The following is a 20,975-nucleotide window of genomic DNA, read 5'->3' as shown; positions in this document are numbered from 1 at the left end:
GTGGCTCGTGAGTCGCACCTCGTGCTCCCCGAGATGGGCGCCTTCCGCGGTTGTACCGCAGTTTTCCCCTTCTCTGTTTAACAGAAACACCGATAGACCACATCGGATGCCTCTGGGCTGGCATCCCTGCCGAGCTGGGATTCCGTTGAAGAGCCTGACGCAGCCGGCATTCCTTGGGTACAAGTGGCTAGAGTGTGGGCCGGCATTGTTCACGAAGGGGCACTTTACACGCCCGCCCTCTTGACGCGCCGGCGTTTGCTGTGATGCTAGCGACTCCTGGCGTTGCTCGTGGTTCGCTCCTTCGCCATAGCATGATTTTCAGCCGCTCACCTCAACGAGACTCACACTTGGGATGACCGCCCAACAAACTTGCATAAGCTTGAACCACTTACACGCAGCAGTCTGCCTTGGCTAGCGGGTGTTGGCCCGCGGTAGGTTCTCTTGACGTCTTACTCACTGCCGTTGCCATGGATTCCCCCCCCCACGAATCCGCGATTCTCATTCCCCTCCCCGCGGTCGCATTGCCGCCCGCATTCGGTCAGGAGACGACGACTCCAATCGCAGGGACGACGACTTTGCATCGCATCACATCACAGGGGCTACGCAAGTCGCCCCCCCGCCCGACAAGGCTGGCGGTAGTCACCGGGCATGAAGTGTAAACATCGTCGTCTATTTGCGCTGAACTTCGCGTCTCATGTTTCATCTATCTGTAGCGTCATGATTACCCATCCTTCGTGGGGTGAGCCGGCGGCACCTATTCTCCAATGAATGGGGTGAGGGAGGTGCTGACTTGTCGTTCGCCTCACACCGCCCTATGGCCCAATCGCGGACCTGCGGCTGACGCCCAAGTCCCGGGGGAGCCCATCAGAAAATCCCATTTGCCGCCAGACACGAAAAGCGGTCGTGCAACAAAAGCTCATCTTGTCTAATCAGCATGTCGAAGCTGCACTCTGCTTGACCGCATTCTCCTTCTCATCATAGCCCTTGACATTCTCTGCCTAAACCTTCTCGAACTCAGCGTAGTCGTCGCAGCCTGTTCATTTTGTCAAAAGCGTTAGTGACGGCGTCTCCAAGATGCGTACGATTGGCCAGTCCGTTTTCTCCTCTCCAGTCTCCAGGGTTTCATCAAGAAGAAGCAATGCCAACGGCAAAAGAAAGTGGGCTCAGGTATAGTCGTTACCTTCAAAGACGTAGCTCTCGCGGGTCCAGACGTGCATCTTGTCCTTGCGGAACTCCTCAAAAGACCACTCGCGCCGGTCGAGGTTCTCCGGGCGCTTGTAGATGTAGGCCGTGGTCGGCTTGTCCTCCTCCTTGCCGTCCGCACCGCGGACCTTGACGGTGACGACCTTCTTCTCGTACTCGCCGCCCTCGAAGAAGTCGAGCTTCATGACATTGACGTCGGTGAGGCCCGTCGCGTAGATGCCCAGGACGGAGCCGCCCTTCTCGGGGATCATGCCCGGGTAGTCGGCCTTGTTGACACGGTGGCGGGTGTAGTCGTGCAGGACGGCGGGTGTGAAGGTGTAGAGGTCCTTGATGGCTTGGGCAGGCTTGCCGTCGCCTTGGGTCACGGTGAAGAAGACCTTGGGCTCCATCTGCTTGAGAGTTAGTGAAGTCCAACGGTGATGTTCGGGGTGACTGAGTCATCGATACTAACCAAGGTGCCTGTTGAGAAGCGTTAGCATGTAGACCAGCATGTAGATGGGTCAGACTTACCGTAGAAGAATGCAGTATGCTCTCCGCTCATTGTGATGTTCGATATCAAGATGGTGACTGAAGTGATGTTGATGTGTGTAGGTTGTTTGATGATCCTGGGTCGGAGTCGTTGTGGTGAGCAAGAGATGTTTCCGAAGAAGTGCGCTGTGGGAAGGTATGTATATGTGTCTTGTGAGATCCAGTGTTATTGCAAGTCCACAGAGATGCTTCTGGAACGGATTGCGCTTGCCTTAAGCGTCTTTTGGTGTTTATCGCGATATTTGTTGAAGCGATACAAGAGACAAATAAGCCAAGCAGATGGCAGAAAGTTACGCAAGCATTCACCTTTGTCTATCTCACAAGAAATCGCCAGTGAAATGAGAAAACATAGCATACATACAGCAAGCTTTGCAATCGAACAAACGTCAAAGAACCCGGAACCGAAGGAAGGTGGCCGGAGAGTGAAGTGCGATCCCGGCCCACCTCCGGATTTCCGGCCTCCACCTGGAGAAGCCGCCGGGCAGACGCGATAAGAGCTTGATGGCCGCGATAAGAGCGTCCCCAGCTTGCCCCTGCTACAATCGCGGGCCGGCTGCACTCCGGGTGGATACCTCCTGCCGGATCAATATTGTTACAGCGCCTAGCGCCAAATGATTTGGCGGCTGCTGCCCCCAGCTTCGCGACGGCTTTGGGAAATTTCGAAGTTCGGTCGAGCCTGGAGCGTAAAATCCAATTAGACAAGCCGCGCGACCTGTTGGTGACTGGGAACCATTTTGTCCGCCTCCCAACCACAAGGCGCACCTAAAAGGCAGCTGCAGGCAACGTCGAACTCTGAGTAATTCACTGTCTTCTTCTTCCACAGCGACTTTTGATTTTTTCTTCCTCCTTCATCTACAAACCCAACTAGATACCCCTCCAGCCCCGGCGCGCGCATCTTCATCTACATCAGCCTCGCCGCGACACGACCGATCCACGACATCTTTTCCTCCCACGCATGGGAACGAATCACGCGTCCCGAAGGGGCCATTGACGCCGCCATGTCTGGCACCACCATTGATGATATTGTCAAGCGACTCAGCACTCCCGAAACAGGTACGCTCCGCCGCGACCTTTGCACCCTCCCTCTCCCCCACAATGCGATCTCACGATGCACGACCCCGCTGCAAGGCGCATCGCTTCTGATGGTGAAATGTCTGACATGTGACGTCAATAGATGCAAGAGTCAAGGTAGAAGCGGCGACTACCTTACGCGACAGTATCGACCACTACATTAACGGTCCCATCTACGCACCATTCCTGAAGAAGCTCGTCCCTATCTTCATCAATACCCTCAGAGGACCATGCATCTTCCAGAGCAGCTCCCCGGAGCAGGTAAGCTGCTGTGTTGCACAAGGTGGTACGTACCCTGCTGACCTTGATGGAAGAAACTCCGGAACTGCATCCTCGAGATCCTCCACCGACTGCCGACGACGCCGACACCCCCCGAGGCCTTCGAACCCTACGCCGAAGAAGTCGTCGACCTGTTGATGCAATTGGTCCGGACGGACAACGAGGAAAATGCGACATTGTGTGTTAAGATCATATCTGATGTCATGCGCCATCAGCACAAGGTCTTGCAGGGCAAGGTCCAGGCGTTCCTCAACCTGATCCAGGAGCTCTTTGAGCAGATGGAGAAGGTCGTCCGCGAGCAGTTGGACAACACCTCTCTCGCCACGGCATCAAGCTCTGGAGCCCCGTCGACCCCAGGAAGCTCTCAAACGAATTTCCAATCCCCTCGACCGGGCTCGCCCGTCGCGTCTGTCACAGATCTTGGTCCGGATCCCCAACAACAGAACCGGATGCTGCTGAAAGGCATGCAATCTTTCAAGGTCCTGTCAGAATGCCCAATCATAGTGGTTTCTGTCTTCCAAGTATACCGCACGACCGTCGCTACGAACGTTAAGGCCTTCGTTCCGCTCATCAAGGGGTTCTTGTGCCTTCAGGCAAGCGCTCAGAAGCAAGCTCATGCCGACGCCAAGGCCAGGGGTCAGATCTTCACAGGAGTCAGTCCTCTCATTAAGAACAGAGCCGCCTTTGGAGAGTTCATCACCGCCCAAGTTAAGACCATGAGCTTTTTGGCCTACCTCTTGCGCCAGTACTCGCAGCAGCTTACCGACTTCCTCCCGACCCTCCCCGAGATTGTGGTACGGCTTCTCCAGGATTGCCCTCGTGAGAAATCAGGTGCGCGCAAGGAGTTGCTTGTTGCTATCAGGCATATCATCAACTTCAACTTTAGAAAAATCTTCCTCCCTAAGATTGATGAACTCCTCGACGAGAAGACTCTCATTGGCGATGGCCTGACAGTGTACGAGACGATGCGGCCACTTGCCTACAGCATGCTTGCGGACCTGATCCATCATGTCCGCGACAGCCTCACACCGGAACAAATTCGTAAAACGGTCGAGGTATACACCAAAAACTTGCAAGACAACTTCCCGGGAACAAGCTTTCAGACTATGAGCGCCAAGCTTTTACTCAACATGGCGGAGTGCATCGCAAAGATGCCCAACAAGGTCGACGCACGGCACTACCTCATCATGATCCTGAACGCCATCGGTGACAAGTTCGTGGCCATGAATCGACAATACCCCAATGCAGTGAAGCTCTCGAAACTCTACGCCCAGCAGGCCGCTGACGGAACCCAGGACAGCTACCTCGCGGAAAAGGACCACCCTCCGGATTGGGATGAGACAGATATCTTCACTGCCATGCCTATCAAGACTTCAAACCCTAGGGATCGAGGGGCAGATCCTGTCGTTGACAACAAGTTCCTCTTCAAGAACCTGATGAATGGTTTGAAGAACACCTTCTACCAGTTGAGGACCTGCAACGTCAACACCAACGTTGACCTGACAAACGCTCCAGCACACTGGCAAGACGTCGCCTACGGCTTCACTGCCGAAGAAGTCAATGTCATTGTGAAGCTGTTCAGGGAGGGAGCATATGTCTTCCGCTACTACGAAATTGAGAAGCCCGCCACCGAGTCTCAGTACATGTCACCAGTCGAGTACATGGCCAACTTTTACATGGTTTCTAGCAGCAAGGAAGAAAAGGAACTTCTTGAGACCTTTGCAACCGTCTTCCACTGCATAGACCCCGCCACGTTCCACGAGGTCTTCCAGCAAGAGATTCCTCACCTATATGACATGATCTTTGAACACACCGGTCTGCTCCACATCCCCCAGTTCTTCCTCGCCAGCGAAGCTACTTCACCTAGCTTTTGCGGTATGCTGCTGCGCTTCCTGATGGAACGGATCGACCAAGTCGGTTCAGCAGACGTGAAGAAGTCGTCGATTCTTTTGAGGCTGTTCAAGCTGGCTTTCATGGCCGTCACGTTGTTTGCCAACCAGAACGAGCAAGTCCTTCTTCCTCACGTTGTGGATATTGTCACCAAGTCCATCGAGCTTTCGACCAAAGCGGAGGAGCCAATGAACTACTTCCTCCTGTTGAGGTCACTGTTCAGAAGCATAGGTGGTGGGAAGTTCGAGCACCTCTACAAGCAGATCCTGCCGCTTCTCGAGATGCTCCTGGACGTCCTCAACAATCTGCTCATGGCAGCAAGAAAGCCTGCCGAACGGGATCTCTACGTTGAACTGTGTTTGACCGTGCCTGCGAGGCTGAGTAACCTGTTGCCACATCTCAGCTTCTTGATGCGACCACTTGTCGTCGCGCTACGAGCTGGAACCGATCTCGTCGGTCAAGGGCTGCGGACACTAGAGCTCTGCGTCGACAACCTCACTGCAGACTATCTCGACCCGATCATGGCGCCAGTCATTGATGAGTTGATGACAGCCCTGTTTGATCATCTCAAGCCGCATCCCTACAGCCATTTCCACGCCCACACGACTATGCGCATCTTGGGCAAACTAGGAGGCCGCAACCGCAAGTTCATGACCGACGCACAACCCCTCTCGTACAAGAACTTCGCCGACGACCCTACTAGCTTTGACATCCGCCTCGTTGGTTCCAAGAAGGACAGAGCGTTCCCTGCTGAAACTGGTGTGGATTTTGCGATCAGGAAGTTGATGGAACAGCCAAAAGGCAAGGGCAGCCAGTCTCGCCAATATGACGCCTACTACAAGAAGCAGTCGTTCCATTTTATCAAGTCTCAGCTCAAGATGAGAATCGGCTTCGAGAATCTACCCGACGACCTGCCAAGGCTGGTGCGTCTCCAGGCACAGGACTTGCTTCAAAAGAAGATTGACTTCGACTTCGCCGCCTTCGAGACATCTGACCGGGACAGATCGATACCCAAGAAGGACGAGCAGGATGATTTGCTCCGGCGGTTGCTCAAGGCCATCATGTTTGCCGAGTCCTTGCCAGAGTTCAAGGAAGAGGCCAACGCTTTCCTCATGAACATCTGCAGACACTTCACCATCATTGAGGTTGGACGCACTCTTATTGAGATGAAGCGAATCCTGAGTCCATTCAATCCGAAGGCCGGAGAGGGCCCGCTCTTCATTGACACTCGGGTGTTCTCTGACGCCATTGTGGAATCTTTGGCCTCAGACCATCCCGATGTGCGGGAGGCTGCGCAGCGCGCGATTCGTGAGGTTTACGACTCCGCCGCCACAATCTTCGGATCCGACCAAAACGTGGCACGGCTAGCATTCTTCAGCCATCTGAGTTCTACCTTCTGCCATGGCTGCTACGAAGAGGAGTGGTTCACCAAGACGGGCGGTTCTCTCGGCATCAACTTCCTTTTGACTGAGCTGGACCTTGGCGACCAATGGATCTTGAGCAAACAAACTGAGTTCATCAGAGCGCTCATGTACGTCATCAAGGATATGCCCCATGATCTTCCGGAGAAGACGAGGAGATCTGCGCAAGCCACATTGGAGACGCTGCTTCACAGGATTACGAAGAACATTAAGAAGGAAGATGCCCTGCCCCCGCAACCCTCAGCTCAAGGTCAAGCGCCCCAACGATCTCGCCTCGCCCAGATCTGCATGCAATTCAATACCGAGTTGTCGCACATGAATCGCCACGTTCGTGAGACCGCCAAGCGATCCCTGGAGCTGATCGCCAAGGCAGCCGGCTGTGCCGTATGGGAGGTGATTGAGCCTTACAAGGAGCGTTTCCTCCAACCCATCTACTCCAAGCCTCTCCGCGCCTTGCCGTTCCCCATCCAGATCGGCTACATCGACGCCATGACATACCACATGACCTTGAGAAAGGAGTGGGTAACGTTTGACGACAACTTGAACAGACTACTTATGGAGTCACTGGCTCTGGCTGACGCCAGCGACGAGTCTTTGGCCAACAAGCCTGGAGAGTTCAGGACACATGAGTACATTGTGAATCTTCGGGTCGCCTGCATCAATATTCTCAGCACGGCGACCAGTTTCGAGGAATTTGCTCCGCTTAAACAAGGCAGCCACCCGACTCGTTCAAAGGTTGTGTCGGTCTTCTTCAAGTGTCTCTATTCGGACTCCAAGGCCACGATCGATGCAGCAAACAGCGCCCTCAAGAACACACTGGAAGCACATCAAAAGTTGCCCAAGGACCTGCTTCAGGGAGGTCTTCGACCGGTGCTGGCCAGTCTGCAAGATGCCAAGAAGCTGACTACACACGGACTCGACAACCTCGGTCGTCTCTTGAAGCTCCTTACTACGTACTTCAAGGTGGAGATTGGCGCCCGTCTACTCGACCACGTCAAGGTTCTCGCCGCCCCAGAGGTGCTTCAACCACTCGCTTTCACGTTCTTTGAGCAGAACCAGCAGATGAAGATCGTCGCAGCAGTCTTCAATATCTTCCACCTCCTGCCCCCACAAGCAGAAGGGTTCAAGCAGAGACTGATCGATCTGTCTCTAGAGCTTGAGGAGAAGCTTCGTCGCACCCACGAGAGCCCATTCCGCGCGCCTCTTTACAAGTTCATCAACCGCTATCCTAATGAGGTCTGGACTTATCTTCTGCCCAAACTTGAGGATCTTAAGTATGGACGATTCCTCTCTCAGGTCATCCGACATCCAGAGAGTGCTCCTCTGCGAGAGACAGTGGCTGGCAACGTACAGGCCCTGATCGACTTCTGCAACAGCACCATCCAACAGAACAAGGACACAAAGTTTGTTGCCGTTGTAAACGCCATCCAAGTCCTCTACTCATTGACTCTGTCAACTGGGTCAGACGCTTGGTTGGAGAAGAAGGAGCACCTCAACTGGCTGAAGGGTGTTGGCAAGGAACTAGAGAAGCAAATGCGAGCACACACTCTGTCGCCCAACCTCAGACTTCCTGCATGCCAAGCATCAGAGCAATTGATGTCCATCTTCATCAAGTCGCTGGAGCGCAACCCGCGAGATCTCGAGCCTCTCTTCAGCCTGGTGGACTCTGTGACCACAGACGACTTCCGCACTTCGCAGCCTCTGATAACCTACATTTACAAAAACATCATCAGTAGCGACTCGGTGGAGTTCTGGAAGGCCACGGTGCTCAAGTGTCTGGAATCCTATCCCGCCAAGAATGTTTCCCAGAAGATGAAATGCTTCCTCCTGCACAACATTGTGAATCCAATCGTTGCCATGGATGTCCAGCGACACTGGAATCAACCTCCCCAAACCAAGGGCCGGTTCATGGACAAGGCCATCATCGATGCGATCACCGCTAAGATCTGGAAAACGCATCAGGACACAAGCCAGCATGACTACGACGATGTCGCACAGCCTGGCATCGACCACACTAAGTTTGAGGTTCTCCAGCTGTCGGCTATGCTGGTGAAGTACCACTCCCACATATTCCAGGAGGCGAGAAAGGATATCATTAAGAGTTGCTGGACTTTCATCCGCCTCGACGATGTTATCAACAAACATGCTGCTTATGTCGTCATAGGATACTTCATTGCCTTGTATGAGACACCAGTTAAGATCGTCACTCAGGTGTACCTATCCCTGTTGCGAACCAACCAAAACGAGGGTAGAGCCCTTGTCACGCAAGCTCTCGAGTTGATTGCACCGGTCTTACCGAAACGCCTTGGAACTCAGCCCAATGACCGCAACGCCGGCTGGGCGTTGGCGCCACGAAAGATTCTCGCGGACGAAGGCCAGAACGTACAGCAAATGACAAGCATCTTCCACTTCCTTGTCAAGCACCCCGACCTGTTCTACGAGTCTAGGGATAAGTACGCTATGCTCATCATCCAGTCTCTGAGAAAGGTTGCTGCCCCTCCCAACCCATCCAACGAGTCGAAGAAGCTCGCTCTTAACATGATGTGGTTGATCTGGCTCTGGGAACAAAGACGCGTTGAGGGCAAAGGCGACGCTGTGACACGCTCGATTTCCGAATCGCCACAGTCCAAGAAGCGGAAGCTGGACAGCGACCAGCCCATGTCCTCGCCTCCAGCCGCTAGGCAGGCACCTGAGAGGGCGGAATACGTCATTCCAGTGATTGGTCGGCAGAGAATGGTCAAGTACCTCGTTGAGTTCATCGCCCAACTCAATGAGCGTTACCAGCTTCCCTCCACGCGGACGCGAGACTCTGTTGCCACGAACGGCCCGGCTATGCCGCCTGCTTCCACCGAACTGTGCAAGAAGGCCATGTCTCTATTCTACAACCTCCTTCAACCTCAGTACTGGGGAGATCTGGACGTTGACCTCTTCCCTAATGTCACCGATGTCGTTTTGGCCAGCGAGAAGACGCAGAACATTCTTTCAGCAGACCCTGCCGATAAGGAGAAGTTCGACGAGAAATTCATCACGAACATCATTAACACTCTCCAAGTTGTTCGCATCATTCTCAACTTCAAGTCGGACGACTGGATCGCGCGAAACATGACCCACGTTCAGAAGGTTTTGGACAAGGCTCTCAAGAGCGAAAATCCCGAGCTTCAGGATTGCTTGCATCTCGCAGACAAGAAATACGATGACGACCGCGATATCAAGTCGACGATCAAGCGAGTCCTTGATGCGGTACCAGAGGATATTCCAATGGAAGACGCTGATGCCGAGGGCGAATCCGAATCTCAGAACTCTGAGATTATACAGTCTCTTTCGACCATCGCCGGCGAGGCAATGGCTGCTGGCCACTATGGATCTGGAGTCAATATTCTGTGGTCCCTCGGCAACCGAAAGCCTACAGTCATCGACCAACACATCCCTGTTCTGATGAAAGCTCTGCAGAGCAAGCTTGCGCGTGAGCATGTTCAGCACTACACTGCCGTTGCCAATCACCAGCCTGGCCAGCCCCCTCGAGCGCAGGATCCCAACGCGCCCACTGGAGAGATGTCAAGCTACGACCTTGAAGTTTCCACAAGCCTCATGCTCAAGGCTATTCAAGTCGTTGCTCTGCGGATGGAAGTCTTGGGTGACAACAGACGCCCCTTCCTGAGTGTTTTGGCCACACTTGTCGAGAAGTCTATGCACATTCCCCTTTGCGAAGAAATTCTCAACATGGTAGAAGGCTGGGTTTTCCGCTCTGAAGGCACTTGGCCTACTCTCAAGGAAAAGACTGCGGTGCTGCATAAAATGCTCTCTTTCGAACATCGGCAAGACCCTACAATGCTCACGAAATTCTTAGAGCTGGTCATTCGCATTTACGAGGACCCCAAGATTACGAGGACAGAGTTGACGGTGCGCATGGAACATGCCTTCCTCATCGGCACCCGTGCTCAAGACGTTGAGATGCGGAACCGGTTTATGACGATCTTCGACAAGAGTCTCTCCAAAACGGCTAGTGCCCGACTCGCCTATGTGCTCACATCTCAAAATTGGGACACTTTGGGCGAAAGCTACTGGTTGGCTCAAGCATCGCATCTTCTCCTCGGTGCAGTGGAATTGAACAACAGCATCCAGCTTCATCACGAAGACTTCAAGACGCTTTCCATCACCCAGCTCTTCTCGATTCATGCCAAGGACACTAGAGAGCCTGCCAATATGTCGGATGACAAGTTTGACGCGCTGATGGCCTCCCACCGACGCTTTATGATTGAGCTTGGGGATGTAAAGGTTCGCGATCTCATCGAGCCCTTGACCCAGCTCCAACACGTCGACAACACGCTGGCTCATCAGCTGTGGATTTCTCTGTTCCCTATCTACTGGTCTGCGACCATGAAGGAAGAGCGCACAGATCTCGAGCGTGGCATGGTTGCCCTCCTCACCAAAGACTACCACAGCCGCCAGATCGACAAGCGGCCCAATGTCGTTCAATCTCTCCTCGAAGGTGCTGCGAAGGCATGGCCCGACTGCAAGATCCCACCGCACGTTCTGAAGTATGAGGCGAAGACGTATGATGCCTGGTACACTGCCCTTGTTCAACTCGAGAACGCTGCGATCAAGCCAGAAGTTGAGTCGGCGGTTGTCAGAGAAAGTAACCTGGATGCCCTCGTGGAGTTGTACGCTTCATTGCAGGAAGACGATCTGTTCTATGGCACGTGGCGCAGACGTTGCCAATTCGTCGAGACAAATGCGGCCTTGTCTTATGAACAAAACGGAATGTGGGATAAGGCTCAGAAGATGTATGAGGCCGCTCAAATCAAGGCGCGCACCGGTGTTATCCCATTTTCCCAGGGAGAGTACGTTCTCTGGGAAGACCACTGGGTGCTGTGTGCTCAGAAGCTGCAACAATGGGAGATCCTCCAGGACTTTGCCAAACATGAAAACTTCCAAGACTTGCTTTTGGAATGCGCCTGGAGAAACAACACGGAGATGTGGCAGACCCAAGAACATAGAGAGGCCTTGGACAACCTGATCAAGGGTGTCATGGACGCACCTACTCCTCGTCGGGCTTTCTTCCAGGCCTTCATGTCGCTTTTGAAGTACTACAACAAGCAGGAGACACCTCAGGAATTTGCCAAGTCTTGCGATGAGGCCATTCAGCTCTCTATTCGGAAGTGGCACCAGCTTCCGAGGCAACTCACAAAGGCTCACATCCCGCTTCTCCAGAACTTCCAGCAGCTGGTCGAGTTGCACGATGCCAGCGTTATCTGCAACAGCCTTGCTAGCACCAACCAGTCCAATCTCGACGTCAAATCAGGAGAACTCAAGCTGCTGCTCGGTGCTTGGCGTGATCGTTTGCCTAACGTTTGGGACGATATTACTGCTTGGCAAGATCTCGTCACCTGGCGTCAACACATATTTGGCCTCATCAACCAGACCTATTTGCAGTTGCTGCCTCAAGGGGGTGGACAAAATGCTAGTGGCGCGTCTTTCGCATACCGTGGGTACCACGAGACGGCTTGGATCATCAATCGGTTCGCGCATGTTGCTCGCAAGCATAGTCTGCCTGAAGTTTGCATCACGCAGTTGAGCAGGATCTACACTCTCCCTAACATCGAGATCCAGGAAGCTTTCCTAAAGCTGAGAGAGCAAGCCAAGTGTCACTACGAGAACCCTGAAGAACTCACGAGCGGGTTGGATGTGATCAACAACACAAACCTCAACTACTTCAACCCGCCGCAAAAGGCCGAGTTTTATACGCTGAAGGGCATGTTCCTGGAGAAGCTCAAGCAAAAGGAGGAAGCTGATTCCGCTTATGGGACGGCGTTGTACTTCGACATTACCGCTGCCAAGGCTTGGGCCGAATGGGGTTACTTCAACGAACGCAAGTACAAGGAGGATCCATCAGACATCAACTCTGCACGACAAGCTCTCACGTCGTACCTGCAAGCTGCCGGAAGCTACAAGAACGCAAAGTCGCGGAAGCTCATTGCCCGCATCCTGTGGCTTCTCAGTCTTGACGACGCCAATGGATCGATCGCTGCCGGTTTTGACGACTTCAAGGGCGAAACCCCTGTCTGGTACTGGATCACCTTCATTCCTCAGCTCCTTACCGGTCTCGGCCACAAGGAAGCTCCAAGGGTGCACCAGATCCTCGTCAAGATTGCCAGGTCCTATCCCCAGGCGCTTTACTTCCAGCTTCGCACCAACAGGGAAGACATGCTGGTTATCAAGAAGAACCAAGAGGCTAAGGAGAAGGCCCGCCAGCGCGCTCAGTCAGCACAAACCAACGGCAAACCCAGCGCATCACCACAACAACCCAAACAAGACGGTGTTGCCAAGCCTGACGCCTCCGGCTCAAGACCTGGAACTGCCAGCGGCGGTGATGCGAATGCCGCCGTCAAGACTGAGGGCAATGACGCCAACGGCACTGCGGCCACAGGCGACCAGGCATCGGCTGCTGGTCAGAAGAAGCCGCCTTGGGAACTTACGGAGGAGATCATGAGTGCCTTGAAGACAGCCTTCCCTCTACTTGCACTATCAATGGAGACTATGGTCGACCAGATTCAGAAGCACTTCAAGTGCCCTCCCGACGAAGACGCCTACCGACTCATTGTCGCCCTTCTCAACGATGCTCTGGCATACGTCAGTCGCATGCCTTCTTCCTTTGCCAAGGACGTCAAGCTTCCTTCCGCGACCGAGACCAATATTACCCGCTTCGCTGAAACGATCCTGCCTGCTCACATCAAGAAATCATTTGAAGCAGATTTTGTGGATTTCAAGCCGACAATGTACGAGTATATCCACAAGCTTCGCCGGTGGCGCAACAAGTTTGAAGAGAAGCTTGACCGCAGAACTACCCGCGTCTCCTTGGAGCAATTTTCGCCACATCTGTCAGAGTTCCGTTACCAGAGGTTTGACGATGTCGAGATACCTGGACAGTACTTGCAACACAAGGACAAGAACCAGGACTTCATTCGCATCGAGCGCTTCTTACCCAATGTTGAATTGGTAAGATCAATCAGTGCATCGTACCGCCGCATCCAGATGCGCGGACACGATGGAAGTGTCCATTCTTGGGCTGTCCAGCATCCCGCCGCAAGGCATTGCCGCCGCGAGGAGCGCATCTTGCAGCTGTTCCGACAATTGAACCAGACCCTGGGCAGAAGAAAGGAGTCCCGTCGCCGCGATCTCCAGTTCACTCTTCCCTTGATGGTGCCTCTGGCGCCTCATATCCGCATCGTCCAGGAGGACACTTCATACATCACTCTTCAGAGCGTCTACGAAGATCACTGCCGGCGTCACGGCATGTCCAAGGACGACCCCGTGCTCTTCACCATGGAGAAGCTTCGCGGCGTCCTTGACACGAAGAACTCGAAGCATGCTGAGCAAAGCGCGACTGCACGTCTTGAAGTGTTCCACGCCATCCAGGAGAAGTGGGTTCCTCACAACCTAGCCCTGGAATACTTCCAGAGAGCCTTCCCCGATTTCACCGAATTCTGGCTGTTCAGGAGACAATTCTCATACCAGCTTGCCGCCCTTACCTTTATGACATACATCCTCTACATGCATAACCGATACCCGCAAAAGATCAACATCGCCCGTGGATCGGGTAACATTTGGGGCTCAGAGCTCATGGCCTACATGAGCGCCGCCAAGCCTTTCTTCCATAACCCGGAGCCAGTGCCATTCCGTCTGACGCCCAACCTCCAGACGCTCATGGGACCTTTGGCGACAGAAGGCATTTTCAGCTGCGCTCTGATGGCTATCGCGCGCTGCCTCACGGAGCCAGAGTACGAGTTGGAGCACGCCCTCACGTTGTTTGTGCGCGATGAGATGATCTTCTGGTTCACGAGCTCCCACCGAACGGTCCAGATGACGGAGAACCAGCTCCGCGAATCTGTTCAGGTCAACAGCGACTCAGTCGTGAAGCGTGCAGTTAGCCTGGCGCAGAGCCCGGTTGGCAACCTACCAGCCAACCAAACGGTGATTGATCTAGTAGCCAAGGCCGTCAATCCCATGAACTTGGCCCAGTGCGATGCGCTCTGGATGCCGTACTTGTAAGAGACCAGCTTGGGGAAAAGCTGGCGGAAAGGAATGGAGAGGAGAGGCGAAGATGATTATACTGTCGATTGATCTTGTTTTCTGTATTATTTGAGCAAGGCGTTCTGGGATGCGATGGGGACGGAGGAAAAGGCATCCGATTCTGCGTTGGGAGGACTCGGGAAAATGCAGCTTAGATGACGATTCCCTGTTGTACTTGTACGGCCTAAAAGTTAGGCCCATCATCAGACCCCTACTGGAGCAAGTTTGCTCCGCTAATCAGACGGTTTATTTGTTAAAGAAGAACTGAAGTTGAATTTGCCTTTGAATTGATGAGTTGATGTGCTTTGAGTTTTGGACGAACTGAACCTTCAGGCGCAGCCTTAGGGAGGCGGGAACCGGGGAACTGGGGTCGACCTGGGGTCCGGTTGCAGGTCCAACACCGGGAAGTCGGTGACAGTCCGAACTCACTAGTCAGTGGTCGGTCAACCACAGCCGATATCCCTGTCACCTCGAAAACACCCCGGTCAAACGCCTTTGAACGCCCTTATCAACGGCCACCGGCGGAGCCAAGCTTGAGCTTCCTTATCGGGGCACCCTTCCTCGAGATGGATGACGATTTGTAATCCCGGGGTTCAACTGGGGCCCCTCGATTCTTTCGTACTTGGTATCTTTTCCTCTTTCCCTACTCTCACTCTTATCTTTAGATCGATCCCTTCTCTCATATCGTTGGGATCTCGAGTCGGACGTCGTTTTGGTCTAAAGAATCTTGGCCAGCCCGTTACACGACAAACGCCCAACCACTACGATGGCACACACGGTCACTTTCGTTCCCATGCCGCCGATGCAACCGACGACAGATCTGCCGTTCAAGCCTTATCGCCCACCGTCGTCAAAGATGTCTGCCGCCGCAATGGACAAGAAGCTGCCTCTGAACCTGGAGCACCATTACTCCGATGTGACCAAGGCGAGAGAGCCGAGCAAGATGAAGGAGTACTACAAGTACTTTCAGATTCCGGGCATTGGTCAACTAGCTGGAGGTGAGTTTCTAAGTCTACATGTCTTCACTTCTTTTCATTGCAAGCCACATATGGGATCTGGATACGGCACTCATGGTGGTTGCATGGCGTCAATCGGTGCCATGTCGCGTGCGCGGCGTGCGGGAAGGATGCCGCAATACATGCCGCAATATACACCTTCCGTGGCGTGCTTCCACCACCATGTTGCGCAACACCAATTCCCAGACCCAATTCACCAACCGATCCCGGCACAACGCCCCAGGCACCTGAGTCGCTAACCAATCGGGCGCCCCAGGTCTACCTCATTCGAGCTTGTTCCCGTTCGACACCCTCGAGGCGCAGGCCGCGAAGCCCGAAAGATGGGAGCCATCCCCGATCCCCGACGCCACTTATAGCGCACCCAACGGCGCCGCAGCAGCAACACTGCCGATCCGGGGCAAGACATCCGGCCGGGATAAGACGGAGGACGTCAAGGCGGCGCGGCACGTCACCGTCCCCGGTAGCGATGCCGAGCTCGATCCGCTCCGGCGCATTGACGTCGCCACGGCGCTGCAGTACGGCACTGCCGAGGGCTACCCTCCCCTGCGGTCTTTCGTGAGGCAGTTCACCAGGGAGCACCTGCATCCCAATGTGCCTTACCTTGGCGGTCCTGAGGTCATTCTCAGCTGCGGTTCCACGGATGGCTTTTCCAAGACCTTGGAGCTGCTGACGAACCCATGGAACCCTGCGAAGAATAACATTAGGGATAGACAGGGCATGCTGTGCGAGGTCTTCGTGTACAGTCAGGTTCTCACGCAGGCGCTCCCTCGCGGCGTGCAGGTTGCGCCTGTCGAGATGGACAATGTAGGCATGATTGCCTATGGTCCTGGCGGTTTGGATGAATTGTTGTCTGGTTGGGATGAGGCCAATGGTCGGAGACCGCATTTCATGTACACAGTGACGTGAGTTCTCCCCTGCATACGACGTTGCGGATTAGTGTTTGCTAACATTCAATCTCAGCATGGGCCACAACCCAACTAGCGGCGTGCTCCCTGTTGAGCGTCGCAAGGAGATCTACGAGATTGCCAGCAAGTACGATGTCATCATTGTCGAAGATGACCCGTACTGGTACCTGCAGTACCCGTCCGCTGCTGAGGATGAGGCCAGACACAGAGGCCTACCCGTTCCCGCCACTGCATCGTCGAGTTACAAGCCCGTCAAGTCATCGGGATATCGGTTCCTGGACTCGTTGACACCATCATTCTTAAGTATCGACGTTGACGGCAGAGTCATTCGTCTCGATACATTCTCCAAGACCATTGCTCCCGGATGCCGGTTGGGTTGGATCACCGCCCAGCCGGCCATCATCGAGCGTCTTCTGAGGTAAGTCAGTCCGCTATCTCAAACACGCAACCTCAAACGCTTACCGAGTCGTAGGATTACCGAGGTCACGACGCAACAGCCCTCCGGCTTCGTCCAGTCGACCGTCGCAGAGCTGGTCATGGGCGAGCAGCCCCCGGCCGTGCGATCAGCCTTCGCAGCCCTGACGTCGCGACAGAAGCAGACGTTCGAGGGCTGGAAGATGGACGGCTGGGTCCGCTGGCTCGAGGGGCTCCGTGGCGTCTACGAGCGCCGCATGAACCGCATGTCCTCCATCCTCGACGACGGCGCCGTCCAGCTTAAGCAGTCGACGCCGCGCAGCCTCGAGGACGCGGAGTGGGGCGTCGTCAGCAAGACGCGGCTGTACGACTTCGACTGGCCGCGCGGCGGCATGTTCATCTGGCTGCGCATGCGCTTCGAGACGCACCCTCTGTGGATGGCCACGGGCGGCAAGATCCTGCCGCTGATTGACGGCGAGAAGCTGTCGACTGCGCTCATGATCTACGCTACGCAGAAGCCTTTCCGCGTGCTGGTGAGCCCTGGGATGATGTTCAGCGCTACGCCTGCGATCCGGGCGGAGAGGGGATGGGCGTACTTCCGGCTGTGCTTTGCGGCGGAGACGGAGGAGAATGTGGATCGCTGCTCGGAGAGGCTTGCCGAGGCCATTCAGAGGTTCTGGAGGCTTAAGAAGGTGGAGGAGATTGAGGAGTTGATTGGGGATCTGGTAACGGCTCAAGAGGAGGCGATGGAGGAAGGGCTGGGCAACTTGGGTACTTGGATGGGATGTTAAGTGGATGTTCAAGCGATAACGAACGTGATGACCTCAGTATTGATGCTTCCGAAACACATGGCTAGATAGCAAGCATGTCACACACTTGAAAGACAGGGTAGAATGCATAGAGAACTTTTTTGTAGCTACCTGACAGTAACTACGCTTTCCCAAAACCCTGACATGTACAAAAGCAAGAAAAAGTCATAATCACGTGTTGGAATTGAGTCGTCACGGTCCAGGGCCAGACCAAACTTTTGTTGCTTTCAAGGGAATCATTTGTCCATTGATGAATTGAGGTCAACATTTCCTAGTTGCCATTACGCCTCAAGCACAAACCATGCTAAAATGTAGCCCCGTCCGTTTCAGAAACCTCCGTTCCACCACCGTCGTCAAAAACACCCTACCGAGGAAGTAATTTACTTCTTCTCGGCAGCCTTCTTGGCGAATACCGAGGCGTAGGGGTTCAGGCGGAGCATGACCTGCTTGTTCTTCAGGGGGTTCTTCTTCTGGACCGCGGAGCGGCGGGTCAGAGCGTAGCCCTTGGGCTCGTTGAGCGCAGACTGGGTCTCGGAGCTGTTGATGATACGGGCAAGGTCGGACTGGCTGACGATGTTGGACGGCAGCAGGAAGTCCTTCTTGAGGGCGCTGGGGGTGGTAGTGGAGCCGTAGATGGTGTCCAGGGCCTTGAAGGCGGCGGAGGTCCAGACGACGAAACGGCCGAGGTGGCCACCAGGGGCGAGCTGGAGGAGGTTGAGGGCGGTGACGGGGGAGGACTCGACACCGGGGATGTTGCGGAAAGCAGTGACGAGCTCCTTGCCGTCGACCTCGGGGTCGTAGATGACAAGGGGACCACGGCGCTGGCGGAAGCGGCGGCCACGGAGCTTGCCCTTACCGGCGCGGAGCTTCTTGGAGCCCTTGACCTTCTCGACGTCCTCGCCGGCACCGACGGTCTTCAGGAGAGCGACGGCAGCGGAGGTGCGGGCGACAGCGGCGTTCTCGAAGAGAGCAGAGTCGACGACCAGGGGAACCTCGGGGACGGAGGAGATCTGGTGACCGCGGGCCTGGAGGAGAGGGGCAACGCCGGAGGCGGCGATGGCGGAGACGGTAGCATAGCGTCTGGGAGATTTGTTAGAATCGTCGTTCTCGTATGTTTCCCAATTCTTTCCCCGCGGTGGGGCCTGGAGAAAATCTCACCTCTGGCCCTGGTTGACCTTGACGTGCCACTTGCGCCAGGTCTTGGTAGGGGCGAACATGCGACCGGAACGGCACATGTTACCGAAGGCGGCCTGACCGGCACGGTGAGTACCACCACCGGAGACACGGGGGATACGGGCAACAGCACGACCTGTTTGATGTTTCCGTCAGCTTGGATGTTCCTCTCCCATCATCTCAGCAGCGCCTCTCAATCTCTTGTCGCGGGACTTGGGTGTAGAGGAAAAAACTTCGGCTCAGGCCCTCGGGTGGTTGATCCAGCAGCAGCAGTTCCGGCTCCTTCACGAACTTCCCTGCCCGAGGTCCCTCGCCGTCGTTCACCAATGCGACCCTCTCGCCCTCCCTTCCAGACAGATTCTTCTCGCGCGCGTTCGGATTGTCGGGGAGCACTAACCAGTTCCCCAAGACTCAGCAGAGGTCTGGTGACCGGCCTTCTCGGAGACGGAGTAGGGCTGGCGCTTGTTCTTGGCCATGCCCTTGTGAACCTCCTGGACGATATCGGGGCGGATAGGGCTCAGGAAGACGGCCGGCAGAGTGTGGGTGTTGCCGGAGGACTTGCCATCCTTGCCGATGATGGTGACGGTAGGTCTCGAAGCCATTTTTGATCGTTGATTGACCCTGTCGACGGAAGGACGGATTAGTTGTCTGCGAAGTGGGAAAAAGAGAAACAGAAAGAGGAGAAGAAAATTCCAATTGCCCGGACGCCTTGCTGGTAGGGTGAACTTTTCGAGACGAGAGGGGGACCGAGAAAAATTCGCACGTACCTGGGTCAACGGTGGGCTTCAGTGCTGCTGGGTTAGTGACGGGGTTGAAGTTTGGCACTTTCTACGTTCGTGATAAAATTGAATGATTTTTTTTTCCCTCTGGCTGCGTTTGGTGGGCGGAGACCCTAAGGTACGTACCTCTGTTAGCGAATTGAGCCCGGGCTGGGAATTAGGGTCACGTGTGGCGGGCGGGTCACAGTGTTGGAAGTCGCTCGCCGGGACGGACTGCTCCACATCGGCCCCTCATCGATTGTCCACCGATGAGATTTTGACGGACTGATGTCTGCCAATTGTATTGTCGCAGTGTCAAATACTGAGCCCCCGTTCTTTACGGGGGCAGATTTCAGAGCGCCTTCAATCTGGAGCCCGTTCGTCAACAATGGCTGATGATGCCCACTCATCATTGAATTGAGGTGCATAGGCTTCTCTTAGACAAACCAGTCCGGGAACCTCATGGGGACCTCGAGCGGCGAGGTGAGAGTGATTGCTGAAGGACTGACTTGGAATTTGACGCTCCCGTCAAATTTGTCCCATGGTCCGATCCTCAGAAGGCCATGAGCCCATCTTGCCGGAGTCAACAATACACCTCTTGACTTACAGCCCATACATATCACACGAGCTGCATAGAAATAAAAGACTTACTTTCGAGGGCCCTTATCCGCGTTCTCAAGTTTCAGTCAATCAGAGTATCGATCACATTCTCAAACCCAGGGGCTTTCTAGGAAGTTGAGAGAGTGGTCACTGCACTGGTTGCCCATACAGGGGTGTACGCGTACACAGCATACGGTTGATACATTGTCATAAGAGTACACAGGAAGGAACACAAAAGGAAAAAAAAAAAATTTAAAAAAAATTTCAGGACAATGTGCGTAAAGTACATGCGTGTTTTTTGATGTCAGTGTAGTATACATAACGAATCGGACAAAACACAATGATCACTGCCGTTTACCCACTCCCAAGCCTACAACCACAACCACTACCACCATGCCTCATTCCACAACTACCTCCACACCACAAACCCGACTCCGAAACGCTCCAGATCCGCCAACAAGCGTTGCAAAATGAATGGCGTTGTCGACGTTTACGATGCCGGCGATGTACAGTAGGGCGATCGCTTTCACGCCGTAGACCACTATCACGGCGTGTCGGTGAAGTGACAACGCGTACCGCGTTCGTGGCCTGACTCTGTTCCGCTGGCTCGACCCAAGAGAGGAGATGACGAGAGGGTCCAGGGCGGGCGTTTGGCGGGTTGGCTCATTGCCTTCGCGGAGAGGTGCTGCCAGTTGAGGGCAAGGATTCTTGTGAGTCGTCGGCTCGCATGAGAGCAAGTGTGGCCATGATGGGAAGAAGACTTAGGTGGCGCATGGCCTAACTGGGAGGACCCATAAGAACGGAATTGACTGCTTGCCTGAATATCATAACAAGGATG

General features: G+C 54.5%; 4 protein-coding genes across 4 annotated transcripts; 2 read left to right on the top strand and 2 right to left on the bottom strand.

Moving 5' to 3' along the window:
- Positions 1–998: 998 nt before the first annotated feature.
- On the bottom strand, positions 999–1,744 carry AIG2C (Protein AIG2 C; the record flags this gene model as incomplete). The annotated part of the gene is made up of 4 exons (XM_037319820.1): positions 999–1,033; positions 1,181–1,592; positions 1,655–1,662; positions 1,714–1,744. 4 exons carry the CDS (start codon positions 1,742–1,744, stop codon positions 999–1,001), a joined length of 486 nt encoding a protein of 161 aa, XP_037181528.1.
- A 985-nt stretch (positions 1,745–2,729) lies between these two features.
- Positions 2,730–14,441, top strand: TRA1 (Transcription-associated protein 1; the record flags this gene model as incomplete). Its single annotated transcript, XM_037319819.1, has 4 exons — positions 2,730–2,784; positions 2,906–3,063; positions 3,117–11,948; positions 12,003–14,441. 4 exons carry the CDS (start codon positions 2,730–2,732, stop codon positions 14,439–14,441), a joined length of 11,484 nt encoding a protein of 3,827 aa, XP_037181527.1.
- Positions 14,442–15,318: 877 nt separating this feature from the next.
- CGCA056_v004563 (Aromatic amino acid aminotransferase) lies at positions 15,319–17,588 on the top strand (the record flags this gene model as incomplete). The annotated part of the gene is made up of 4 exons (XM_037319818.1): positions 15,319–15,460; positions 15,735–16,380; positions 16,439–16,801; positions 16,856–17,588. The coding sequence occupies 4 exons, from the start codon at positions 15,319–15,321 to the stop codon at positions 17,586–17,588; spliced, it is 1,884 nt and encodes a 627-aa protein (XP_037181534.1).
- A 398-nt stretch (positions 17,589–17,986) lies between these two features.
- Positions 17,987–19,381, bottom strand: rpl401 (60S ribosomal protein L4-B; the record flags this gene model as incomplete). The annotated part of the gene is made up of 3 exons (XM_037319817.1): positions 17,987–18,686; positions 18,765–18,915; positions 19,177–19,381. 3 exons carry the CDS (start codon positions 19,379–19,381, stop codon positions 17,987–17,989), a joined length of 1,056 nt encoding a protein of 351 aa, XP_037181533.1.
- Between the last annotated feature and the right edge of the window lie 1,594 nt (positions 19,382–20,975).

The sequence above is a fragment of the Colletotrichum aenigma genome, assembly GCF_013390185.1.
Source record: "Colletotrichum aenigma strain Cg56 chromosome Unknown KSG_Cg56_contig03, whole genome shotgun sequence".
Taxonomy (NCBI): domain Eukaryota; kingdom Fungi; phylum Ascomycota; class Sordariomycetes; order Glomerellales; family Glomerellaceae; genus Colletotrichum; species Colletotrichum aenigma.
Note: the sequence above shows the minus strand (reverse complement) of the source record. Positions and strands in the feature narration are given on the sequence as shown.